The sequence below is a fragment of the Maylandia zebra genome, linkage group LG14, assembly GCF_041146795.1.
Source record: "Maylandia zebra isolate NMK-2024a linkage group LG14, Mzebra_GT3a, whole genome shotgun sequence".
NCBI lineage: Eukaryota > Metazoa > Chordata > Actinopteri > Cichliformes > Cichlidae > Maylandia > Maylandia zebra.
The window spans coordinates 38,274,271-38,300,758 of record NC_135180.1 but is presented as its reverse complement, the minus strand read 5'-3'; the positions used below and the strand labels follow the sequence as shown (position 1 = coordinate 38,300,758).

The 26,488-nt window shown below is 44.6% G+C and overlaps 1 protein-coding gene across 5 annotated transcripts; it reads right to left on the bottom strand.

Annotated features, from left to right (window-relative positions):
* Positions 1 to 3,680: 3,680 nt before the first annotated feature.
* zgc:162698 (Transmembrane protein 87A-like) lies at positions 3,681 to 26,060 on the bottom strand. 5 transcript variants are annotated; one of them, XM_024804910.1, is made up of 22 exons: positions 26,029 to 26,060; positions 25,577 to 25,808; positions 21,649 to 21,721; positions 21,118 to 21,212; positions 19,581 to 19,694; positions 19,430 to 19,486; positions 19,130 to 19,183; positions 18,428 to 18,466; positions 18,205 to 18,325; positions 17,323 to 17,384; positions 17,033 to 17,216; positions 16,848 to 16,947; positions 12,409 to 12,502; positions 12,217 to 12,291; positions 10,337 to 10,445; positions 10,204 to 10,262; positions 9,902 to 10,005; positions 9,743 to 9,816; positions 9,270 to 9,331; positions 8,524 to 8,576; positions 8,404 to 8,434; positions 3,681 to 4,209 (listed from the first exon to the last, which is right to left on the bottom strand). In XM_024804910.1, the coding sequence occupies exons 2-22, from the start codon at positions 25,697 to 25,699 to the stop codon at positions 4,168 to 4,170; spliced, it is 1,725 nt and encodes a 574-aa protein (XP_024660678.1). In that variant the 5' UTR covers positions 25,700 to 25,808; positions 26,029 to 26,060; the 3' UTR covers positions 3,681 to 4,167. The 5 variants fall into 5 exon arrangements, with proteins under 5 accessions (XP_024660678.1, XP_024660679.1, XP_024660677.1 ...); XM_024804911.2 differs by lacking the exons at positions 12,217 to 12,291; positions 26,029 to 26,060 and adding an exon at positions 10,838 to 10,906 and having other exon boundaries at positions 25,577 to 25,806; XM_024804909.2 differs by lacking the exon at positions 26,029 to 26,060 and having other exon boundaries at positions 25,577 to 25,804.
* Between the last annotated feature and the right edge of the window lie 428 nt (positions 26,061 to 26,488).

Sequence of the window (26,488 nt, the reverse complement as noted above, 5' to 3'; positions counted from 1 at the left end):
TGTTAATATAGAGCATTATTAAATTTATTGCTAAAGCAATCATATGGCACACTGACTGCTGAGCAAATTTTAGATGCACTCGTCATCAGAAAGGTTGCCGACCCCTGCGGTAACATTATGTTGAAGCACAGCACGTATCACTCCGCGAGGCTCCGCCTACGATGCCGTAACGCTCCGACAATCCATCAAGCGGTGCGGCTTCGTAGCTCAGCAAAGTCGTACTGAAACATCTGACAGATTTTCGAGCGCCGTGCACATAAAATCGTTTCGAGGTCAGTAAACACAACCAGAGTTCATACATAAGGCACACGGGATTATAAGGGGCTCTGCCGACTTTCAGAAAAATCAAAGGTTCATGGTTTCATTCAACGATCCGCTTTCTCCGCCATGTGCGTATGAAAACAAAGGCACAGCGCATGCGCGTTTTACCCAAATTCTATCGCCATATTTCATTTTCTTATCGTTGCCCAACATTATACCGTGAACGGTATGATATGGCCCAGCCCTACACCAGGTGAGGTCATATTCCACCTGTTCTCCATTTACAGTGAGAGTTGAGTGGACCTGTCTGAGCCTGCTGACACCCATTATGAGACGTCAGCTTCAGGTTATTCTCTTTGCAGCAGCGGGACAAGTTCTCTACCTCCACCCTGTACGCCGTCTCATCTCAGAGGGGGCAGAGAACGCAGCTCTGCAGGGGTCCGGGAGGTGCGGGCCGAGTCGGGCTGATTGAGGCCGGTTTGTTTGGAAGATCCAGGAGCAGATGGTGGTGGTGGTGGCATCCTCCATGGAGGACTACCCGGTTATCCCCCTCGAGGGAGGGGGGTAGACGGGTAGTCTATTCTGTGTAAAAGTCATTAGACAACCAATCAGAACAACCAATAAAGCCAATAAACAATAAATGTCATAAGATGCAAATATCAAACACATAAGAATTGAAATATGTGAGTAAAATCAGAATTTAGGGGCAAAGCTCATAACTTACTTTTTATTAACAACTTCTGATTTTTTTAAAAAGCAAACGGCAAAATAATTTTACAGACTGAAGTGGAAAACAAAGTTTCTCCCCAACATCACAGCTGATACAAAAACACACTTTTCACAGAGACAAACGGTCATCGCCGCAGACGACTGAGCGACTCCTGCGTCCACAGTTCAGCAGGAACAGATGTTTGGTTTTTACTTTTCATCTAAATTTAACGGCCCCGTAATCACACACTGCTGCGCGAACGCTGCGCACATACTCCAGTGTAAAGCTCAAAGCCTGCATTACATGGATTTTATTTATGTGACGCACTTTTCATCTGTAACAGCTGCTGCTCGCTGGATTTAAAATGAGACAATGCTCGCTGTCAGACCCGTCTTATCTGCTCGGGATTTGCTGTAGGTCCACTTTATGAGAGCAGCTGCATTATGTAAGCAAACACAAAACACTGAATATGACTCGGGATCAGCAGCCCTCCAAAATAAAAGTCCAGCCTCAAACCTCACTGAGAAAAAGATGAAAGTGGAGCTGATTTCTGTGAAAGCGAGCGAGCGCTGCAGGCTGATGGGAGCGGGCAGCACACAGGGAGAGTTTTCCTGCAGCTGATCCGGGCGATTCATGGAGCATTTAGTCCATCCAGACAAGTCAGCGTCAACACTTAGACTGAAACACACACACACACACACACACACACACACACACACACACACACACACACACACACACACACACACACAGGGCTGTGTAAAGTGTGTGTGGCTGAGAGAGAAGACACTGCAGGCGGCCGAACAGACAGATAAAAAGATGGTGCAAAGTTTGAATAGGAGACGTTTTCCCGGGGCTGAAGCACAGACTGGATATCTGGAAACAGGAAGAAGCCTCCAGGGTTTCTTCCTGTTAAAAGGGAGTTTTTCCTTCCCACTGTCGCCAAAGTGCTGCTCATAGGGGGTCATATGATTGTTGGGTTTATCTATTTATGTATTATTGTAGGGTCGACCTTTCAATATAAACCACCTTGAGGTGACTGTTGTTGTGATTTGGCGCGGTATAAATAAAACTGAATTGAATATAAAAGATGGATGCAGCCATTGTGACATCATTAACCAAGTCCTCCAAAAGCTGCAGTTCCTCCAGGGTCCACTCGAGGCTCCATAAGTGAGTCAGCGGCAGTTTTGTTTCAAACACTTTGCCTTTAAAAAAAAAAAATTCTCTTATGCAGTGAAGAGTAACCAGAGGTAATTTTACCGGCAAACAAATCAATTTGAAATATACTGAAAGAATCCTCAGAGACCGACTTCCTGCAACTATCCAGGAACAATCTGCTGACAATCTGTGCACCTTCCAGCATGATGGAGCTCCATGTCACAAGACAAACATGATCTGAAGTTTGCAGAAATCTTGAAACTTTGGATTCATGGGCAGGAAAATTCCCGTATCGTAATCTGACCCAGAATCTTTGGTCGGTGGTTGGACGAGGAGAAGCCGACAAAGCGACCAACAGGCTGAAACGCTGATCGGGCAAGAATGGATCTAACAAGTCGTGACAGTGAACCAAGTGTGGCGACTGGACTGGTTCTTAACTGCACACTCAAAGGGCTTCATCCAGCGTCTCACTGACACGAGCACAGTTTCTAACATTCACACTGCCGTGGATGCATCTGAGAGCACTTTGGGGTTCGGTGCCTTTCAGAGGAATACTCTGGCATCCAGACTATCAACCTTCCAGGTAGATGACCATAAATTTGTCGATACAACCCGAGTTTGAAGTATTTGCTACTTTGGTGTGTCTGAGTGTTTGCCAGGTTCTTTTAGACTTGTAAAAAATCGGACAGGGGCTCCGCGGGGCTGTGATTCATACATTCAGTTGGCAGGAGAAAGGTCGCTGGGTCAAGCCAGAGCCACAATTCCCCTGTGAGGTTGCATCAGGAAGGGAATCCAGCGTAAATCTGCAAAATCAAACCACCTGCTGTGAAACCTTTTATGGCAGAGGATCAGCAGAACTAGCTTTAAACTTCTCACAGTCTGACAGAAAACACTGGAAGGAGCCGAAACAAGTAAATCGACAAGTTAAAAACTGCCACAGGCAGCTCCAGCCTGGCACCTCGGGTAATTCCAGTCCCTGAACTGGACCTTGTTTGTACCGTTGGAGCCTTTTTAATGACATCATCTGACCAATTATATGGCTTCTGTGAGGTTACTGTAGTAACCATGAAGTCTGAGTGAAAGTCGAGGACTTTATTTGGATGTGACTCAGCGCTAATTAGCAGGTATCTGTGATGTGAGCGTGTTAGCCATGTTAGCTAATAATGCGGCACCTCAGCTCTCATCCAAATACAGTCCCCGCTGGCGCCAAAGCGCCAACATTTAGGAAAGCATCTTTTATATACAGTCTATGATTTTACCCCCAGCCAGACTCTGAGGTCTGATTTTTGGCGTTATGATCGAATAATAGACCTAAATTATCACCAAAGACAGACCGCGCCGTTTTGTTTTCCTGCTCCTTTCTGTGCAGTAATGAAACCCTGTGCGTCGGGGCCTCGTCGCACGTTTTACGGCATCTGAACCGGAGCCTGCAGAAGGCGTCAAACTCAAACAAGCCGTCTCAGCACAGGAAGGACGTTAAGTTATGAATTAATAATGAGAATTAAACGAGCTCCACGAAAACACAAAACTGGCATGAAAGACAAACTTCAGCTTCATCAGAAATACTCCATGTTTACTCACATTTTACTTTTATGATTCACAATTTAAGTCTCTGCAGGTTGAAGAAATCAAAACACAATTTTTTCATTCAGCTTAAAAAACCAAACAAACCAAAAAAGCCCCCAAAACCCACTGCGGTGAGGAGACAGACACCTGCGCGTGTAAACGTGAAAAATCCAACAAACACAAAACATTTAACGTTAAATCTGTCAAAATATACTGTTTGTGTATGCAGAGTATACAGAGAGGCGTATAAGTACAAACAGGAAATAAAAGGATCTGAGCATCAACTCTGCTCCCAGCGTATGTACAGGTCAAGGCTTACAAAGCTCATAAGTTCAGGGATGAAATCACACGGCGACAGTGAGCTCTCGCTCCCATCGGTTCCCTCCTTCATCTCTCCCTCCTCCTCGTCACGTGGGCGTACCTCTCGGTGATGCCAGTCTCTTGTTTTTTTTAAAAAGCTTCTCTTTTGTGCTTCACTCCATCTTGGACATCTCAAACTTGGTCGTCATCGTTTCCTGCAACAGAAAACACAGCAGCACGTTTATAGTTTCAGGAGCTTTAACCCACAGACTGTTGAAGCGTCCACCTTAGAGCAGACGCACGGCCTCAGAGCTCCTGAAAATCATCTATATCATATCTTACAGAAAGACAGATTTAGGAAGGATTTACATCCTTTTGACTCGACGCTGGAATATCGTCTGCAGGCTGTTCCACTCCTGCACGGCCACACGGGGAATTTTGTGTTTTTGTTAAAATTACTGGAGTTGACCTCACTGAAATTGCACCTTTTGCAGACTCAGCCCGGCGAGCTGAACTGGACCCTCTGGTGGTTCTGGTCCCACGTGACCCCTGCTTTACATTCTCAAGCAGTCAAAATGTTTCCACAGCAGGACAGTGGAGCTCAGCGTGGACGTAAACAGCGATGGTCCTGAGTGGATCTACAGCCTAAACCTTCTGCTCAGAACCGGCCTTTCTGACAGCTCGGTGCACTCTCTGAGCGACAACCTGCAGAGGTCAGCACCATTTACAAATATTAAAAAGCTCTTTTACATCAGGTTATTTCAGGCTCGGGGATTAAGGAAGGTCAGAGAGCAGCTTCTGTCTTCACCTCCGTGTTTTCATGAGAGACACTGAGGAGCGTTTCAAACAAAGCAGGAATCTTCACACGCCGGCTCAGCTGCCAGAATCCAGGTTAACAGGATTTATTCAGGTAGCAAAACAACACAAAGCGTCGGGGTGACGGCAGGTGAGGCAGAATTTCCTCCTCGATCGTGATGAATTTACCATAACAGGCAGGTTGGGTTCAGATTCAGCCCTCGTTTATCTCTTAAATAACAAGAACGCGTTACATAATCTACCAAAAGGAGGTGACGAGCAGGGAGTTAAAGGCATTATTTCCCCTTAATTTAACCCTTTGATGAGCCGGCTTCGTTACGTACACGTCCATTATCCTCGCTGGCAGAACGAAGCCCGCTCGCCCTGCGGGGAACAGAGCGTGTGCACACTTCATATCTTCTGTGGGTTTTAATACCCCTCTGCGTTCATATGGCCGCTTATGTAAGAAATTGATTTTACATAAGAGGCACTTTGTTGATTGCCGGACGCCTTAAAGAGGCTCGGTTTGGAGACGAGAGAGTAAATAATTTGGAAAATGGTTTGAATGAACAGCCAACAGAGGACACGAGGAAAAACACAGACGGATATTAAAACGAGCGCGGCGTCTGCTGGACGTCAGTCTGAGGCCACGGGAGCATTTTTACTGATCACACAAACAATGATGAGAAAAAATACAAATTTGTTTTTATTCAGAGGATCATTAACAGCTGCAGCACACACACACACACACACACACACACACACACACGCATCTGTCGCGTCACATCTTTCTGCTCACCATGACAACACAGAGGACGATAAACAACAGTATGACGTAACCAGCAGCACAGGGTGTCTACTGTGGATCTGCTGCCCCCTGCTGCTCGTAAGCTGTGTGTGTGTGTGTGTGTGTGTGTGTGTGTGTGTGTGTGTGTGTGTGTGTGTGTGTGTGTGTGTGTGTGTGTGTGTGTGTGTGTGTGTGTACCTGTGTAGAGATCTTTGTGGGGACCAACAGTGACTTATGAGGACAAAAGTGGTCATTAAACACATCAGAGCTGCTTTTCCACCATCCCTGGACTCGCACCAGTTTGCATACAGGGAGAACCGGTCAACCGAGGATGCGATCGCCACAGTGCTGCACACATTACTGAAGCACTTGGAACACAGGAACACCTATGCACGGTTCCTCTTTGTAGACTACAGCTCGGCTTTTAATACCATCCGGCCATACAAACTCCGTCCCAAACTCCACCAACTGGGACTTAACTCCTCTCTGTGCAACTGGATTGTGGACTTCCTCACTAACCGTAGACAGAGTGTCAGAGTGGGTAAGAACACCTCTTCCACCCTTGTGGTCAACACCGGTGCCCCTCAGGGGTGTGTTCTGAGCCCTCTGCTATACACTCTCTTCACCCATGACTGTATTTCCTCCTGCGCGTCCAATCTCATTGTTAAGTTTGCAGATGACACTACAGTGCTCGGACTTATATCCAACAATGATGAGACAAACTATAGGACAGAGGTGCAACAACTAGAGTCATGGTGCCACGACAATAACTTGGTCTTAAACACCAAAAAGACCAAGGAGATCATTGTAGATTTCCGGAAGAGGGGTCATAACAACCATCTGCCTCTCTTCATTGGCAGTGAGGCGGTGGAGAGGGTGAGCAGTTTTAAATTCTTGGGGGTAACTGTGACCGAGGACCTGTCCTGGGGCAACCATATCACCTCAGTTGTACGGAAGGCCCAACAGCGCCTCTACTACCTGAGGAGACTGCGGAGCGCACACATTCCCAGATCTCTGATGTTGAACTTCTACAACTGTGCCATCAGCAGCGTTCTGACGTATGGATTTCTAGTGTGGTTCCCCAGCTGCACCAAGGCCGATCAGCAAGCACTCCAGCGGGTGGTGAAAGAAGCTGGCAGAATTATTGGAACAAGTCTGCCAGAGATCAGTAATATCTTCCCCACTCGCTGTCTGAGGAGGGTGCACAGTATCCTGCGGGACCAACATCACCCTGCGCGCCACCTTTTCCATCTGCTGCCCTCAGGGAGAAGGTACAGGTCTATACAGGCCAGAACATCCAGACTGGCCAACAGCCTGTATCCACAGGCTGTGAGGCTCCTGAACTCTCTGCCCCCCTCTCACGGACAATAACCATATCCAACTTCTTAATAGCAATGAACTGGTCTGCATTGGTGCATCATATCTTTATTCTCTTCCCCCTCCTGCCCCCCCCCCACCTCTTTCTTAAATAGATAACTATCATATCTGATATCATATCTCACAGTACAATAATATTGAATGGGTTGCATTGTTGTATTTTGTCATGTTTCTCAGGTCTTTGTCTGAATTTCTACGAACATTATTGCTAAGGATTGTCTTATTGCATTGGAGTCACACTGGGTTAAATATGTACACTTGGGTTTTAAGGGGTATTTATTATTTTCTTCTTTTTTTGGGTTGTATGGAAGCCCCAAACGCAATTTCATTGTTCTTGACAACGACAATAAATAAATAAATACTACATACTACACAAAAGTGGCCGTCCTCACGAGACTGAGGGCATTTTTGAGACTCAAAATGTGGTTTTAGAGTCATGGTTACAGTTAGGTTATAGCTATGGTTCAGGCTGATGGTTAGGGTTAGCAGCTAGGGAAAGCATTATGTAAATTAGATGTCCTCACAAACAAAACATGAAAACGAGAATGTGTGTGTGTGTTTCTCAATAAGTTCGAGTTCGTTCACTGAGCTCTCCGAGTAAACTCAGTAAGACTGCAGGTGCGAACAGTTTGACGCTCTGTGGTCTCCAGAGGGAGATCCATCCAAACCACCACAGCTTTACTTCACAAATGAATATAAAGTGATAATGATGATAACGTGGAGTTTCAGGGTGAATCACAGAAATGAAAACACTATTTAAACCCTGCAGCTTCGTTCCACTGGTTCAGTTTCTCTTTTAAATGCAAATATATTTAATATGTTAAAGTTGATTTTTTCAGCCCTCTATAACAGAAACATAGTTTATAATAGAAACATCTGCTTGACTTTGCACCTGATCCCAGAGGAGTTGGGCACCTTGTCCTCTAAAGCATAAAAGATGTGACCTTTAAAAATGATATATTCCTGTGGATTTCAAAGTTTTACAGACTTCAGAATTTCAATTAACTGGAAAAGAAACAGTTTATTGACATTAAATGAGCTCTGATGGCTCAAATGCGATACCTCGCAGCCCATGAGGGGACCCCACACTCTCTGGGGACCTTTCGGGACTTCTCATGTCCAGAGACACTTCCTGCATTTCTCTTTAACGCAGATAAACAGACTCAGGTGATAAAGCTGCGTGCTGCTTGATTTTGTTGTTGTTACCTGCAGGTTATTGTCAGTAACGATGACGATCTCATTTATTATTTATCTGTTAGCGGCCTCAAACACAATTTTCAAACTGTGATAAAGTTTAAACTTTAATAACTAAACCATCAGCTGGTCAGATCCCACTGAGTCTACTCCGGGTACCATTTGTGCCTTTGTGCTCTAAATTCTCCACAGTGTTTCAAAGTTTCATTTTACGTTTGAAGTGATGTCAATTTTTTCCAGTGAAGTGAAAGTTTACCTCGTCAGAGTCCAGCAGGGGCGGCAGGGCGCTGCGAGGAAGGGAAAACACGTTCAGTGTCACGTTTGTGATTTACAATAATCAGCAGATTCACACTGATTAACGCTCGTCACGACTTACACATCTGCAATAGATGACGGGATGTTCTCCTCAACCCACTTCAGGTCCTCATCCTAAGGAGATTAAACATGAGGGATCATGCTGCATGATGCAAATAGAAGATTTTCCTTTGAACACTAAACATGGGTTCATCAGCTGTTACAGAAACTGTGACTGAATGCAGTAAAATAAGCAGCTACCACGACTGAACAATAATCAGTTTAGTAAAAACTTTAGTGAGTAAAGTTTAAAAAAGGATATAAAAAAAGAAAAATAAGTTTTAGTTTCTAATCCATTCAACGGATCCAAAAAAATTAAGATAACGCTGGAGCACCAAAAGCTGCAGTTCCTCTGACGTCCACCGGAGGCTCCAGCTGCTGACAGTCATGTTAAAACGTTACAGCACAAATGAAGCACGTTTACAGCCTGATACAAAGAAATACGCTTTTGTCTCCGCAGCTAATTTCCTCCTTTATTACTGTAATTTTTTTAAATAAATCATTAGTTCACATTTTATTATTTTATTTTTGTATTTCCTTCATATATCTGTACCTGAGCTGAGGTGACGCAAAAATTTCCCCGTTGTGGGATCAATAAAGTCTTATCTTATCTTATTGAGCAACTTTTCTGGACTGTGTTTGTGCTGTTGGTGCCTTTAGGACCATTTTAATGCCACAATCTGACCAGTAACACGGCTGCTGCGAGGTTCCTGTACAAACCACTAACACGGGCTGATGTCTGGCGGTGTTCAGATTCCTCTGACTCACCACTTTGTTAGCTTTGGCTGAGCCGTTGGCCTCATTCTTCACGCCCCTCATCTTCATCCCCTCTGGAGACACAAAGGAGTGAAAAACAAACAAACCGTGAGAAAAATAATAAAACGTAGATGATCGTTTACCAGAGGTACCTCACACATGTGCAGCATGGCTCCTGTTTCAATGATGGAAACGTATTTAACATCGTTAACGTGTTAAAAATGAGTTTCTAATAATGAGGTCACAGCTGCTCCTCAAAGCTCTTGTTAATGAGGGGCATCCAATCAGAAGAAGGCTGGTTTAAAGGGCTAAAAGCTAAAACGGCTCGCCCTAGACGGAGGATGGACTGAGTATCAGATAACGGATTATTATGAAGAGTGAATCATGGAGCTGAAGAATAAACCGAACGAATCCACTTTAATGGATTCATTTCATCTCAGGCTAAACAGAAAGAGGAGAGAAGTGAGGCGGGTGTGCATTCTGACCAAAAGCCTCGTTCATCATGGGCTCCTTCTCCTCTTCATCGCTCTCTTCATCCACCAGAGGACTGAAGGCGTACCTGTTACAGACACAGAGGACACGGCTTTACTTTACAGACACAAACTGGAGACTGGGGATTAAAAAACCCCAAAACAACATCCCACCTCTGGTTATTGGCTGACGGTCGCCATAGAAACATAATGACCAATAGGATGATGGAGAACAAGAAACGCCAGAAAGCGTCATCTATCCACAGCTCCCTCCAGTCCTGCAGAGAGAGAGAGATTCAGCAGTGAGGTAGAAAAAACAAACTCGGTTCAGAGAATAAATCGAATTAATCGTAATTCTTCTCATTTTTGCACTTAAATATTCTCCAATGAAATTTACCAACCAAATGAAAGCAAGAAATGAAAGAGAGAGAAGCTGGAGAGCAGCTTTAACTGAATCCAAGCGCTGAAGCACTTACAGACTGACATTTGGACATCCTGAAGGTCTTCGTGGTCCAGATGATGAAGATGACCGACGCTGAAAAGCACACAAACATCCTTAAAACAAGGACATGAAAATAAAATGTTAAACACAAAGAGAACTTTGAATACCTATGACAGCAAAGATGAGCGTGTTGGTGAAGTGTCTGTAGAGCAAGAGCTTCACCACGTTCCTCCTGAGGCGCAGCAGCTTCATCGTCTGAATCAGGCTCACAAAGATGTGACGACACGGTCAAGGAACTTCACCAAGAGGAAGGCTGAAACTTGTCATGCAACATTCACTTCACACGCAGGACAATTTAATACTTTAACTCTGTCCCACTCAGCTAACATCCACTCCCTCCCTGCCACTGCACAGGTAGGAACAACCCAACAGCAGACGCACCTGTCGGATTTTCTCTGTGCCGATCATGCTTTGAGTTCTCCTGGTGCTTCAGGGTAACTCTCAAAACGGACCCTCTGATGTTTAAGGACACCTCTGATTCAAGGGTCCATGTATCAGTTAGCTCTGGCTAAATATGTAACAAAGCAGCAAGGTAGAAACAAGTGAAAAAGAAAGGGAGAGAAAGCCAAACTTTCACTAGAAAGGGGGGAAGGTGCAGCGGCGGATATCCACCAGCAGAGGGTAGAGTCGAGCACAGCCAGAGGAATAGCAGCCAGGAGCACTACATCATCTTCAGCCTGGAGACGGAAAGACAGGAGAAGACACGGAGGATGAGGCGAAGGAGACAAAATGAAGAGGAAGAGGAGGGACGCAAGAAAGCAGGAAGGGAAGGAAAAGAACGGAGGAAGTAAACAGAAAAGAGAAGGGTGAGAGGAAGAAGAGAAATGCACACACAGCCCACCCACACGCAGCACAGCGAACAGCTTCTGTTCAGTCTAAAAGGTTTGTTTTGCTCATCAGGGTGCAGCAGGTGGGTGGAGTTTATTCAGCATCCCTCATGTCGCTCCATCATTGGATATTTTAGTGGGTCGGACGCATTTACATCCCCCAGCAGGGAAAAACAAACAGGAAGAGACAAACAAGAGGACCCGGTGTGTTCAGAGATGTATCGCCCTCTGGTGGCTGCAGCTGAAACAGCCGCTTCGTTTGGACTTTAAATTTAGACTTAAATGTGTCATAAAATATTAAGTCAGTTGAATTCTGTGGTTTTTTTGCTTTGCTGAATTTTTTATTATAAATTCAGTTTTTACTTTAATTTATGCTTATTTTAGTTTATTGGATGGTCCATTTTTACCTCATTGATGTTTTCATTTTGCTTATTGTTATTTTTATCTGATTGGACTCGTTTCAGCTATTTCTTATACATCCGGTGTGTTTTACTTCATTTTGACTGCTGTAACTTTCCCCCCCACAGTCGAAGACTTTTGGTGACCTGCCACTGACGAGGGCTCAGGCTTCTAAATAAAATAAAATCTTGTAAGCAATGTGTTTGTCCAAGAAAAGGCATGAAACGGGAAAAAGAAACCTTCACTGCCGATGCTCCCTGGATGCATTTGACACCTAGTTTAGGTCCGTGTAGCTCAAATGTGCAGAGCAGAAACATTTGGGGCTCAGCTTTAAGCCTGCAGAGATTTACAGGACCGAACCAAACCTTTGGCACGGAGCTCGCAGCTTTGAGCCGTCCACTCAAACCAATTATGCACGGACACCTCGCTCTGGCATTTCAAATAAATTAACGCCCCTAATGGAAGCTAACACAGCCACAACAGGTGCAAAAGAGACTCTTGTCTGCATTAAATTAAGAAAAACCCTCGGTATGATTCATTTCAATACTCTCCTCCCAAAACGATGACTCTGAGAGGAAAACCCCTACAAACACAAAAAGATGCCTCCCCACGCCGATGCCTCTTTATTAAATCCTGACAGTGTGGTCATTAATACATTCTTCAGTGATTTATGTGCACTTATGTGTGACGGATTTTATTTAGTTTTCAAAAGATTAATTAAGCGTGAGAGGATGATTCTCTTAATACATGTTAAAGGATATCCACCAGACAATACAGGAATCAGTGAAGGCCAGCACTATGTCACACAAAACTCTACTGCTGGTGTCCCCTCGATCCTGCAGAGAAAAACATGTCAGACACACACACACACACACACACACACACACACACACACACACACACACACACACACACACACACACACACAGTACTGCAGCGCTCTTGGGACTCACAGCGTTGACTCTTAAGAGTCCCTCGATGATGGAGAAGATCAGGTAGAGCAGACCAACGCCAACGACTCTGTGCAGCAGAGCGCCGAGTCTCGGCCTGCGGGAGAGAAACGAGAAACGTCACTCTGTGTGTGTGAACTGTACCTGGAGATAATGACCGCTATATAAAATGAGTTGGATCAGGTGGCAAGGGATGGCGCTGGACAGACCTGTCACGCTAAAATGTATAGTGAGGGTGTGTTGGTAACGCCTAGCAGAGGCCCAGTCCGCGAGATCTTCAGCTTCAACAGCATTCTGAGGGAGACTGGGGACATTGAGTCCGGATGGACCATGTTCAGCATCTCCACTGTCGAAGCCGCTGCACTGAGCTGCGGCCGCAAGGTGGTTGGTGCCTGTCGTGGTGGTAACCCCCGCACCAAATGGTGGACACCAGATGTGAAGGAGCCACCAAGCTCTGATAGGAGTATGAATGCATCGGAGAGCAAGTGGGGAGCAAGTGTATTCGGCATGCAGACAGGAGCCAGGAATCGAACCACCAACCGATCAACAGATGACCTGCTCTACCTCCTGAGCTACCCCAGTTGTATTCCAACTACAGGGGGAATCACACTCCTCGGCCTCCCTGGGAAAGTCTATGCCAGGGTGCTGGAAAGGAGAGTTAGTCCATTAGTCGAACCTCGGATACAGGAGGAACAATGCGGTTTTCATCCTGGTCATAGATCACTGGACCAGCCCTTTACCCTCACAAGGATACTTGCGGGTGCATGGGAGTTTGCCCACCAATCTACATGTGTTTTATGGACTTGGAGAAGGCATTCGACCGTGTCCCTCGGGGGGTCCTGTGGGGGGTGCTCAGGGAGTATGGGGTGTCTGGCCCATTGCTACGGCCATTCAGTCCCTATACAACTATTGCAAGAGATTGGTCCACATATCGGCAATAAGTCAGACTTGATCGGGAGATCGACAGACGGACTGGGCAGCGGCCGCAGTGATGCAGATGCTCAATTTCCCGGTTGATCTACGTCCCTACCCTCAACTATTGTCACGAGCTGTGGGCAGTGACCGAAAGAACGAGGTTGCCGATACAAGTGGCAAATGAGCTTCCTCTGAAGGGTGGCTGGCCTCTCCCTTAGAGATAGGGTGAGTACGGCCATCCAGGAGGGGCTCAGAGTAGAGCCACTGCCCCTTCACATCAAAAGGAGCCAGTTGAGGTGTTTCGAGCATCTGACAGAGATGCCTCCTGGGTGCCTCGTTCCGTGCATGTCCCACCGGGATGAGGCCCCGAGGCAGACCCAGGACACACTGGAGAGATTATATCTCTTGGCTGGCCTGGGAACGCCTTGGTCTTCCCCCACACAAGCTGGAGGAGGTGGCTGGGGAAGGGGAGGTCTGGGCTTCTCTGCTTAGGCTGCTGTGCCCTCGACCCCGTCCCGGATAAGCAGAAGAAGATGGATGGATGGAATCAGAAACACTTTCAGTGGATCTCAAAGTTCTTTCAGTTCGCCGCTTGACTGCATTTCCACAGTGGTGATATTAATAGAAATCTATGGGAGGATTCCCCATCTGCAAACATGGCGGTTATCCCTTAAACCGCGAAACACAAGCAAGTTCTGGGATCTGCTACAGAGACTCTTATCTTCCTCCTTGTTTAAAGCTGGAATCAAACTTTTTTTGTTTAGTGAATGAAATTTAAAAAATGCAAAGAGTATGCTTTTGACATGACATCGATTCTGAGCCAGGTAAACAAACAAAAACCTGTAACCCAATCAGGTAGCCGCACTGATCTGAGGATGGAGTTGTGCGCCATTTCTTTTTGGGTTTTCTAACTTTCCTTGATGAATGATATAAATTTTAATGGAGTCCGTTCAGTCCTCTGGTTGGATCAGCAGAACTGACGATAGCATCAGCGGTCTGCATTTAAAAGTAATGTCATGTGACGCTGCACAGAACAGAAAAGGGAGGAAATCGTATTTTTGAGCAAAGTCAGCAAAATGTTTTGATTATTTTATGAGACTTGACTGGAGACTCGACACAAGCAATTTTTATATCCTATTATTATGTAACTAAAGGTAAGACTTTCTCCTTTATGTCGAGGATTCAAAATAATACGAAGCACTCTGGACCCATCCAGGACTTCATAGATGTAGTTTCAGGGCTGAAAAGTGACACCCCTAAAGACCAGCAGGGGGCTCCTCTGGTTCCAAAGACTTCTGATTACATAGAACAGCGTTTCCCAACGTTTTGGAGCCACAGCCAGTGTTGGGACTAACGCGTTATTAAGTAACGCGTTACAGTAACTACGTTATTATTGTGGTAACGAGCACGGTAACTAGTTATTATGCCAAAATCAGGAACGCGTTAGTCGTTACTGGGATTTAGATAGGCTCGTTACTCGTTACTTCGTGTGGTGGCATCGCAGAGCTTCCACAGATTCAGTAACATTAGCAAGTGGTGGAGGCAGCAGGTGGATGATGGAAAGGGGACGCAGAAGGAAAAGAGACCCGAGGCGGCCGCTGGTCCAAGTGTGAACTGAACTTCAGGTAAGAAGTTATGACCTGCAGTCTCTCTGGGTCAGATATGAACCAAGCTTAGGTGGAGTTTATTTTCGTTATTCTGACTTTTTCCATACTGCGTGCTAGCTAGCATGACGGAGTTTCTATACAGCTGGGTGGTGCTATGATGTTACTGATGTTGAACTTTATTTTGTTCATAAGTTATTAGAGTTGCCAACCGTCCCGTCTGGTATTCAGAGAAAATATTACGCGTTTCTTATTGAGGTGAAAAGGAACAGTTTGTCCCGTAATTCAGCTACAATGAAAAAGACACAAAGCTGGAGTTATTCTGTGTCTTTGCTGCACAGCTGCCTCTTCTTCTCTCATCCTCTCCCCCTCCCTCTCCCGTTTCTACTTCAATCATGAAACTGATCGATGATCAGCTGATCGGCTCTCTTGTTTGTTTATCGCCCACTTTGCGCCGAAAGAGGAAACCAGCGCTAAACAACAGCAGCACGTTTAAGCTTGATCAGCTGTTGTTAGAATTTATTTAATATTAATTTCTAGTATCAGCTGATGTTTGCTGGAGCCACAGCTGTAAAGCTGCTGGTCATGATGTCGGTTTGGATATGTGGTGAGAGGGAAACATGAGGATGAAACCAGGAGATGTCCTTACTGAATCATCAGAGCTGAGCAGGTGATGGAGAAACAGGTTTACCTTTTAGGTGACATGAATGAGTTGAAGGGAAGTTATGAACTGTTTCTGAGAGACAAATAACACCAGGATCCTTTTCTAAGTAGCTGACAGCTGGTAACTGTGCAGGGGCGGATCTAGCAAAGTGTTGCCAGGGGTCCAGGTAGGGCATTAACAGGGAAAGGTGGGCACAAAGAAATACTTTTTTCTTTCTTATTCTCATTTAAAATGTCTAGCTTTTAAAAAATAATTATCTGAATCTTACAACAAACGATTGATAGATTGATGCATATATACCATCAGAACAGTGAACATCACTGTCATAGCAGTGTTTATTATCATTCAAAGGCTTTATGATTTTTCCTATATTGGTGGGCCGCTCTCTAGTCAAAATGCCCGGGACGATTTTCTGTCCCAGTCCAGCCCTGTATGCAGCTCATCTGCAGTCTGGTGTTGCCTACATCTTCCTATTCAGAAGGCAGAATTTCCGAGTTCTGAGTACAATCGAAAGCACCACGACTGCAGTTTTTGTGTTGGATGTAAAAGGCGCACATGACGCTGTGACGTAGGCTAGAATCATGGCAGCAGTCAATGACGGTCCAGGCGTGGGATTTCTCTCGTGGAAATGTGCACATTATCTTTTCCTGTCTATTGGTAGGTGGCACAGTGCACTGTGGCAAGTAAGCAAGCTAGAAGACTGGCAAAGTTATGGAAGCAACACATTAACAAGGGAGAAGTCTGAGTAAAACCAAAGTTACTTTCCCTAGTAACTAGTTACTTTGAAAGTAACGAGTAACTTGAACTGAGTTACTTTTGAGAGAACTAGTAATGTAACTAAGTTACTATTTTAAAGTAACTTACCCAACACTGGCCACAGCACATATTTCACATTAGTAAAATCACATAGGACACCACCAGACAAAAATGTCACAAAAAGCATTTTTGTTTCCCAGTACACCTTTTTTGCAACAACAACAAAACAATTTCCAGGCCTAAATTAACATTTATGGTATTTTTCTACGATGATGCTGGGCTACAGCTCCATCTGGTGGCAAACGGGTGCATAACATTACCGGCACTAGGCTCGTAAATCTGCTAACTGGCTTCAGCTAAGCTGCTGGGTTTTTAACTGCACAGCTGGAGGTTTTCAGACACATCAGCCTCAGAGTCGGTCCTTCCTTCTACTACAGAGGAGGTTCTCACAGTGGAAACATATAAAGCACCTGCCAGCCGTCAGTAACAGCTGTGAAACTCACTTGACGATGCCGTATCCCAGACTGGCGATGATGACCAGCACTCTGGCCAGAGTTCTCTTCACTGCAGAGAGCACCTCAGCAAACACCACCGCCCCGGTGACTGCAGGAGGACACGTGACACAGGATATTCATCACAGCTCTGTCACGAACCACGTGGGCCACCACCTGTGTGCGTCTTTGTCTACCTGACACGCCTTCATATCTGAGGCTCTGGAACTCGGCATAGTAAACGGCTTTCTCCAACATGCCCAGGAAGATGACACCTCCGATCCAGAACTGAATCCGGAGCAGGTCCCTCCAGTAACACGCGGACAGAACCAACCAGAGCACGGCGAGCAGCACGTACACGATGCACATCACCATGTAGAACTGGAAGAAAGGAGCGACAGGAAGTAAATGACTTATTGCTGCATTTTAAATACCAGAGCAAATAAATATCATTTTAATTTCTCTGCGTGCACGTGTTTGCTCTTACCATCATTAGAGGCCATTCGGACGCCGATATAAAGCCATGTGGACCCTTCATACTGATCTCGACTGCAAATGCAAACAGAGTGGGTATCAGACGGTGACTAAAAGCATTATATAAAGTAGCCTCTGCTCACTGAACATCAGAGCAGACCATCCAACTCCTCTCAACATAGCTCCATGTTATAGTCCTCTACTCGACCAATCAGCCTCCTTTAGCAAATGCTAGCTTTAAACACAAACAAACAAACAAACAAAACCCCAAAAAAACAGGCAGAATCAGCCTCACTCTAAAACAAACTGAAGGACATGAAAGTCATTTTATTTCAGTTTGGACGTGTTATGGATGCTGGATTTGAGAAAAACCAAATCAAAGATGTTCTTTTGTTGTACAGAAGCAGGTTTAAATGGTTGTTTTCCACCAGTTTAGTTTCATTTACACCAGGGGTGTCCAACTCCAGGCCTCGAGGGCCGGTGTCCTGCTGGGTTTAGATGCGTCCTTGATCCAGGATGTGGATTTAGATGTGATTCAGGAGTGTTGACCCAGGGTGAGATCTAAAACTTGCAGGACACCGGCCCTTGAGGCCTGGAGTTGGACACCCCTGATTTACGCCTTTGATTGAGGACCAGCTCTCGAGCGCCCCCTGCAGCAACACCAGGTGAACTGCAGTTGATGTTTCTCAAATTCGCTCTGATTAGACTTCACTGACACGCTGGTTGAAATGTTTTATTTAAAAAGCCTGTTATTGTGATTTTGAATGATTTCATTATGAGACACAGACTTAACATATTTTAATTACAATTGTAAATCTCATTGATTGTTAACTAATCCTGAGACTAATGCAGACAGCTGTCTGTGTTTGTGTTTTATGTATGCGCGTGCACTGACGCTTCAGGTTCCATGGATTTTTGGCACTAGACTGCTGGTTCTTGTCTTCGATTTTGAGGATGAACATGTAGGGTCCGTCATCCCAGCTCTGAGCCACCGCATCGAAACCAGGATTCCCAGCCTGAGCAACAGCGGAGAGACAGCAGCTTTTACATCAATTTAAAGAAGCCTCCACCTGGATGTCCTGGGATCACAAGATAATCTTTCAGGAATAGCAGCTGACCTGTTTTTGATCTTTGACGGTGTCGTTCGTCTTTGCTGACTGTGAGACAAAGAAGAACAACATTAGTTAAACTGACTCAAACACTCGACTTCGTCCCATGAAGCGTTTCGTAATTTGGTCCAAAACATGCACAACAATGACATCATTTCCTATTCTTCCATTAACTGAAGACAACAGATAAGCAAACACACAAATCAGAACATCACAAAGCTTTGTTTGCTGCCACAGCAGAGAAAGTAAAGGTACTTTCAGCTGCTCCCACAATTATTTAAATTTATTATCAACATAATTTCCTTAAATGTTAAGGAGCCCTGGTTCCAGACCGGGCGGAGACAGAAGCCCAGGCTCAGAGGGGCACAAACTAGTGTAGCTCTCATACTGATCCTAGATGAGGAACAGGAGCGTGGGGTTATAAAGGGCGTGAGGTAGGGTGCACAATCTGTGGAGGGTGAAGCTGAGAGCAGCAGCTGTTTTTACGAGCGTGGAAAGAGCTTATCTCAGCTTCTGCTGTTCGTTATTTTACACATTAACGCCCTGAAATTCAACTGTTGGTCTGACACTGTGTATTTATGCAGGCATGCAATTACATTTTCTGCATGCTCCCCTTTATGCTCAGTGAATGCGCATTCATATCTTTGTGGGGACCAAAATCCTTGTCCCCACAAGATATGAATACCCAACGCGTGTGCATGATGTGCTCACCTGTGGCTTTGGAGCCTCTCTCTTTCGTCTCCCTGAAGCGTTTCCTGTGCTTGGCTGAAATACAAACAGCAGCTTAAACCAACCGGACAAACCAGAAAAGGTGTGTGAGCAAAGCGGCCATGATGATTCTCATCAGACACGCAGAGCATGTAAAACACGCGCAGTCTGAGACACACCTCTAAGGGTCAAACCGGGAGTACAGTCAGTACACAGAGCTGAAGCTAGCTGCCGAGACAAAGGGCCGTAGTGCTTCGGGTGTTTGGCTTTTTTGATTGTGAAGAACAGAAGGAAAAAGCTCACCTGTGCCTGCTGCAGTGGTTTCAGTGGATGTATCGCCTCCGATTGATTCAGGTTGAACTGAGTCATAAAACAAACACGCCCGTCTTAGCGTTCAATCACCACACAGACACTTCATTCAGTATTTGCACTGTATGTGCGTGTGTGTGTTCACCTTGGGGTTCTGATGGTCACAGTGGATTGTATCATACGTGTGTGAAGAATAGGACCCAGTTCCTCCTTCTCTCTCGACGCTCTCGGACATGGAGTACCCTTTTGCCAGATCTTCCTGCAGATGGCACACATGTGATCATTTGACATGTTGGATCCTGAGACGAGACTCAGTGTTGTCACACTTATAGCAGTCCGAGGATTATGAATTTAAAAAAACAATTAAAACTGTGATTGTTGTTATTGCATTCAGTGGGAAAGCAACTAGATGACAGAAAAAAGAAAATGAAACGTGAAAACTGAATCCTGATTGTTTGGGAACGCTCCTGTGTGGAGTGTAAACAGAAGGAGGACAGACGCAGCGAGGCCCAAAGGTTTGGGGAAGGGCCGCCATCTTTGTAGTCTTTACCCGCAGACCATCAGATTACACGTATATGTGGGGTGTGTGTGTCAACTCAAGCATATCAACATTCTCTGAGGTTTGCAACACTTCCTGTTGGAGAAGTGTTGCATCAACTCGTCTGCAGCAGAGCCAAAGTTTTACTGCCCTTCAAAAAAAGCATTGTGTTTGTATTTTAAAATATTAATGCAAATTAACTAATAGAATATATAATTTCACTTTAAGTCAGAATGTTATGACATCCTGGAAAGAAATATGGTCTTATGCACCCCATGCCCACCTTTAGATTCACCCCTGCTTCTTGCAGGTATCACTGCCGTAGACAGTTTATCATATCAGAAGAAGTTTACAGCTCATCTGCATATTTTAATGCAGCTTCTTTTTTCTCTGTGTGGATGAAGCATCTACAGAGTTCTCCTTCCTTCACGCTGAAGCTTGTGGATCAGGTGCTTTGCTTTAAAGGTGACTAGAGGAACAAGCACCGCTCGCTTGGATCACCTCTGCTTCCTCGCTGTGTTCCTGTGTGTGTGGACAGACTCCACATTAACCTGCTTGCTGATAGGAGGTCATATAATTGGTGGGTTTTTCTCTGTACATATTACTGTAGGGTCGACCTTAAAATATAAAGCGCCTTGAGGCGACTGTTGTTGTGATTTGGTGCTATATGACAACATCATCCTCACTGCTGATGTTGTGTTATCAGTGTTGCTGTTAAGAAACTGGAGCCTGTGTGGTCAGAGCCGTAAATAAAGCACAAAAAATGTGCATTGAAGATCCTTTTTTTTTAAAAGTCAAGTTATACATCACCTCCTTACTGATCCTGTCCCGTTATTTGTATTATTCAATGAATAATGGTTGGAGTTAATACATCTGTTAAACCCTTAAAGCTGAACGTCTGCACTTCACGTGACTGTCTGACTCGGGCTAGTGCACAAAGGCAAAACTGTCCACAAACTTCCAACCCTAACTGTTAATCAGTAATGATGTTCGGACTCTGTGTTTTTGAGCGTCTGTGTGCGACAAAGTTACAGGTTAAAAGAAAATACTCAGATCATCTGTAGAAGTTTGCAGAAGTCCAAAACATGGAAGTAGTGAATACTCCAAATAAGCAGTTTCCAGAGAAGAAAGCAGAGCGTCTTACGTTCAGGTTGAAGACTTCGTCGCTGCAGCGCGAGCTCCTCAGATACCAGGAAATGTTCAGGATCGGGTGAGAGGTGGTGCAGTCTTTTGATACAACTGCACACACAAACAAACCAAATTAACTCACTTCTAGGCCGCAATGCTGTTCCACTTGTTATTTTCTTTATTTCACTTCATAATTTTAACCTGACCCAGTGTTTCTAAACCAATGCTCAAAGTCAGCTTTCTTCTGATTGGCTATCCTTCATTAACAAAACGTTTGAAGAGTGGGTGGGTGGAGCTTCTGTCCTCTCAGACAGACACACAGGTAAACCTGAAAGTGTCTGCCTACATTTAATATGAACACGTGATATGTTCTGTAAAATAAAGTTTAATAAGTCCACTTTAAGTAAGCTTTTTCTTTCAGAATGTGAGACATTAGTTTCTGCTTCTGCCTGCACAGCAAACATAAACTGGACTTTTTGGACAAACCCAAACGTTATTATCCAACTCTGTAAAATAAAGATTTAAGAAAGAAGAAACATCTGCTTACATTTGATACTGATAAAGCTGTTATTGAACAGAGTTTTACTGTAGAAGAAGTACGTGTGGTCCTTCAGGACAGCCTGAAACAAACAAAGAAAATCCATTTTTATTCTCTGACAGTTAATTAAGTCACAACTAGGGCTGCCACAAACGATTATTCTGATAGTCGACTAGTCAGATCATCATCCATTGGACGTACAGCTTATTGCACCAGCAGCATCTGGTCTTATATAACTATCATTAGCTTACAGCTTTAAGTGTTTAAGGTCTGTGCTAACTAACAATAAAGACAAGATGATGGTTTATTAAACTTTTAATGACATTTGCAGATTGTCTCGGTGGAGTTTAATAAATTTGTCCGTCTGTTCTTTCTATCTAAATATAACAGGACACAGGAGTAAACTCTCGACCGTCTCACACTTCTGTTTAATCAGTTTTCTGTTTGACGTTTATTCAGCTGTGTGAAAATTAGAACTTTAATCTCAGCCAAACAATAATATTTTTAAGTTATCTAAGTGACTTCTATATCATGTTTGAGTAGGCACAGATCTGAAAACCATGTGCCGGGATGTCGCTGTTCTCGCCGGCTCTAGTGAGGCTTGAACCTGAGCTAGCTACGAGCTGGTGGCTAACAGACGTCTCCGTGTGTTTCGTGGACGTTGTCGTGTTTGTCGGGGAGAAAACTTACAAACTTACAGTACAGCACTACAGAGTCACACTGCTGGTGATTGATGTACTGTACAGGAGAGACGGCACGGAGGAGATCGACAACGATCTACAGCCGATCGGGACGCACAACACAATGCGCTTTAAAAAAAAAACAAGCATGCAAAACTGCACTAAAATAAAATCAGCGAGACCGCGAAAGGTGAACCGCGTTATAGCGAGCGACTGCTGTAACTGTGAAGATAAGTCACAACATACCCTTCATAAATACTAACATGTAGAGACCCTGACCAGCAATCATTCATGCATTTTTATATTCTGTGGCTTTTAAACACTTTGATCACTTGGTCAGGACCAGATATCTGTTTCATTCTGTTCTGATGTGAAAAACCTCACAGCTAACACAAGGTGGGCTTTGTTTTTACATGACTTGTAAAATGTGTTGATTAATTATGATCTTTACTCATCTCCTGGGAGACTAAAGCCTGTAACCTGCAGGCTTATTGTTTGTAAGCGGTCCCAGTCCGATATTTCCAGCTGCCCACACAAACACAGTGCCCTCCATCTAGCCGTGGTCCCTCCCGAAAGTGAATAAATTCAGGGTTTTTCTGCATACAAGTTCCACCAAAGGAAAATCACCAGGACTGTGATAAAACTATTTCGCTATACTCCTAAAAACACTCATTTGCAGCCCCGTGTGTGAAGCATTAAAGGAAATACAAATTTCAGCCCCTGAGCTGGGAGATGCCTGTTATCGTGTTACTCTGTGTTAACCGATGATCTGAGGCCTTCGCTTTGGCAGTTGATAACAACATCAGTGGTTCATGTTCCTGTTTTTGGAAAGGTGGCTTACAGTGTTCGGGAACTTTGTGTATTTAATTCCACACCACTGCTGGTTGTGCAGATTAAAAACAGTGGTACAGTGTCAAGGCTCGCAAAATTTCTAAATCCCTGGCAGCCCTTTGGGCCGGCACTCTGCAGTTTTTGGTAAAAATAAATTCAAGTAGCCCGAATAAAAAAAGAGCATTTTTTTATGTTTTGTTTCCGTTGTAACAGAAACAAAAATTAATCAAAAAATTGTTACAATATAAATCACAACAACTGTATAAAAATGACAATCATCAACTCAAATACTTGGCTCTCATTGAACAGAAATTTCTATGAACTTGTAAGAACTGCGTAGGACATGAATCTGACATTTCCACTGGAGTCACTGGTAAGAGGCAAGTGGAACCAACATCTAGGACGTTTGCTTTTTGAAGTTTGCTAAATCTGGCCAGTGGTAGGTCACTCTTTGCTACACAGCACGCGGCTCTAAACAGCTTTGTCAGGACTTCTTCTTGTGCTCGGTTCATTTTTAGAATGTTTTTTGCAATTGCTGTTCGTTCTGGGAAAGATACTGCAGACTGGGCAATAATGCATTTGTCATGGGTTCTAATGGGGTCTTTCTTAAAATTACTGGTCCCAGTAACAAAGGCGCTTGTCGACTCACAACACACCTGCAGAACATCATGTTATTTAGCTCGTCATGTTCCAGCCACAGAAATTATTTTGTCCATGAAACCATAAAGCTGCACTTTCTTTTTGCCTTATAGTCTGATTTGTCATAACTTTTCCGTTTTGTGGTAAGCTTTTCTTTGGCTGTCACTTCTTCACCCTGACCTGTCTTATTTGGCTCAGCAGAACTACAATTAATATCCTGATGCTTTTACACACGTACTCACATAAGCTCAGCGATTCTCTGCGCGATCAACCTCTCACATGTTTAAGCTGCGGGAGATTTCACTTGTCATGTTTGCGTAGTAAGCTAATGAGTGATAAGACGATGTCAGAGGAATTGGTGCACAATTAATCGTCACTCACAGATCAGTGCTGTCGCTCTCTACACGCCGTTCGCGCAATCGCAAAGTGAAAGCAAAAAACAAGCGCAAATTCAAACGCGATTTCAATATGTCACATAGTGACAGTGGCTCACCCATGCCAATGACATAATTACTCAGATACATTTTCCAAAGAATGCAAAAGCACTGACATTTTCCTATGATAGGCCGGGACGTCGGGCTAGCGATTTTGCGAGCCCTGACAGTGCTGTCTTTGTGCATCAGCTTTGATATTTAACCCGCAGCATTGATGACTCTGGTTTATCATTAACCTTCATACTGTAAGTCTGGGTTTCCAGTGCACAGTCACAGCTTTACAGTCTTCTGCAGACTAATGCATGTAACAGGTGGACAGACTGTGCTTACAGCCCAACCAATGCAGGATCTCAGACCCACAGCGATTAAAAATCTGATCTATCAGCAGATATTGTTTCCTTTAAGACACACAAAACTTCGTCTCCTCAGACATGTCCAACACCCTCTCATACTTCTCTCACCTCCTCATTCAGGTCTTCTGCATCTGCTTTTCTGGCTCCACAGACTCAAACATCACATGTGTGGAGCTGTTTCTCAGCATGAAGCCATACTGCTGCTCGCTGATTATCACCTCTCTTTAACCTGCTCACGACTCTTTCCCACACTTTTTATTGGTTTGCTCATCAGCTGTATTCCACTGTAGTTACTGCAGCTCTGTACATCGCGCTTGTCCTTGAAAAGTACCAGCACCGCTTCTGCATTGCTCAGGCATCTTCTCATCCTACAGGACTGTGTTGAACAGTCCGGTTAAAAAGCCTGCTGGCCTCCACGTGTGTCATCTGAAGCGTCCACTTGCAGTCTTCAAAGCTGCCGTCACTGTCTTTCTTACCAATCCTCTTCCTGATTCACCAACTGTCCTCCAGTCTCTCTTCATTCACGATAACTCAAAGTACTCCTTCTGTCCTCTCAGCAGTATTTTTTTTGCCTGTCCCGTTTGGCTCTTTTGCCATCAGAATTATTGTCTAAAGGCAAAGAAAGATGCCCAACGGATTTCTCAGCAGAATCTTTAAACAAGGCTTCAGCACCAGACGAGCGGCTGGTATCGGCCTGTTTCACATATACGCGAGTAACTGGTGATTTTATTGATATCAAACGTCTTCATGGCGCAGCTGGTTATCACAGGATCGTTCGTGTTGAGTGACGCGCCACTTGAATACTTTCACTTTAGCTAACGTTAGCCGTTAGCGGCGTAACGATTATGGCGCAGGGCAAACAGAGCGGTATTTTAGCGGCTGCTTCGCAGCTGAAACACGTTTTATCTGCTCAAAGCTCCTCTCCGCTCCAACCCGTCCATCACAGAACCTAAACGAACCATCACAGAATCACAGCGGGAGGTACGAGCAGGAAACTCACGTTATTGATGTCCAGGTCCCACTTCCCCGGTTCCGACACGGCCGCCACCGGCCAGCTCGCTTCCGCCAGCATCAGCAGGACCAGAGCCCAGCACCAGAGTCCCGGACCCGTGAAGCTCGCCATTTGAGCCAACAGGAAGACGAGACCGACAACAGCAGCAAAGCCTCCACGACAACTCACAAGCTCCTGAACACTTCCTGCTTCCGGGTGACGTACACGTAGCGCAATGACTCTTCAGGGGAGACGTAATAAAATAAACTTAAATAAAATAAAATAAAATAAAATACATTTGCATTGTTTCTTTTCAAGAACGCGTTGTTGTTTAGGACAGGGAGAGATATTTTTTTTACTTATCCGAGAACATTATTTATGAAATCGTAATAAAATTAATTAATTAAAAGTTAGAAATTAAGAGAAATGACTACAAGAGAACGTAAAACATCCCAACTAACTGGTAGCGACGAGCACTACAGGGCAGCCTCAGGCATTGTTGCTGTTGCTGTCTTACACGTGCAGTTCTTTACTTTCACCACTGGAGGGCAGTGAAAGCTCTTTCATTACCGTTTTGTTAAACAGCCGATTGGTTCATTTCCCTTACAGACACTGGATTGCCCAATCAGATCTCTATAATTCGCTGTGCGCTCAGCAACTTGTAGACAAAGTTTGGTGTGGAAAAAGTTGTGAGAAGGTGGAGCTGAAAGCTAAGAGCAAACAATACAAAGAAACTAAAAATAGATGCAGTAAAATGTGTCAAATTAACGACACGTTAGCTGTCGGTGCGGCTGCACCCTGAACAGCAGTACCAACAACAACCAGTAACTGATGGCAACCAGGCCTCCCAGTGACAAGAGGCTGGAGCTGCACCGGCTCTGGAGAAGCGAGAAACATCCGGTTATACCGCATGAAGAAATC

Bases quoted from the DNA above. Each gene is read 5' to 3' on its own strand.
- zgc:162698 (XM_024804910.1), bottom strand. From the start codon at position 25,699: ATGGCGAGCTTCACGGGTCCGGGACTCTGGTGCTGGGCTCTGGTCCTG. The intron at 19,695-21,117 runs GTAAGACGCTCT...TGCCATCTGCAG, and splicing joins ACGAAGTCTTCAACCTGAAC to GAAGATCTGGCAAAAGGGTA. The intron at 19,184-19,429 runs GTGAGCTTTTTC...TTTGTATTTCAG, and splicing joins AACCACTGCAGCAGGCACAG to CCAAGCACAGGAAACGCTTC.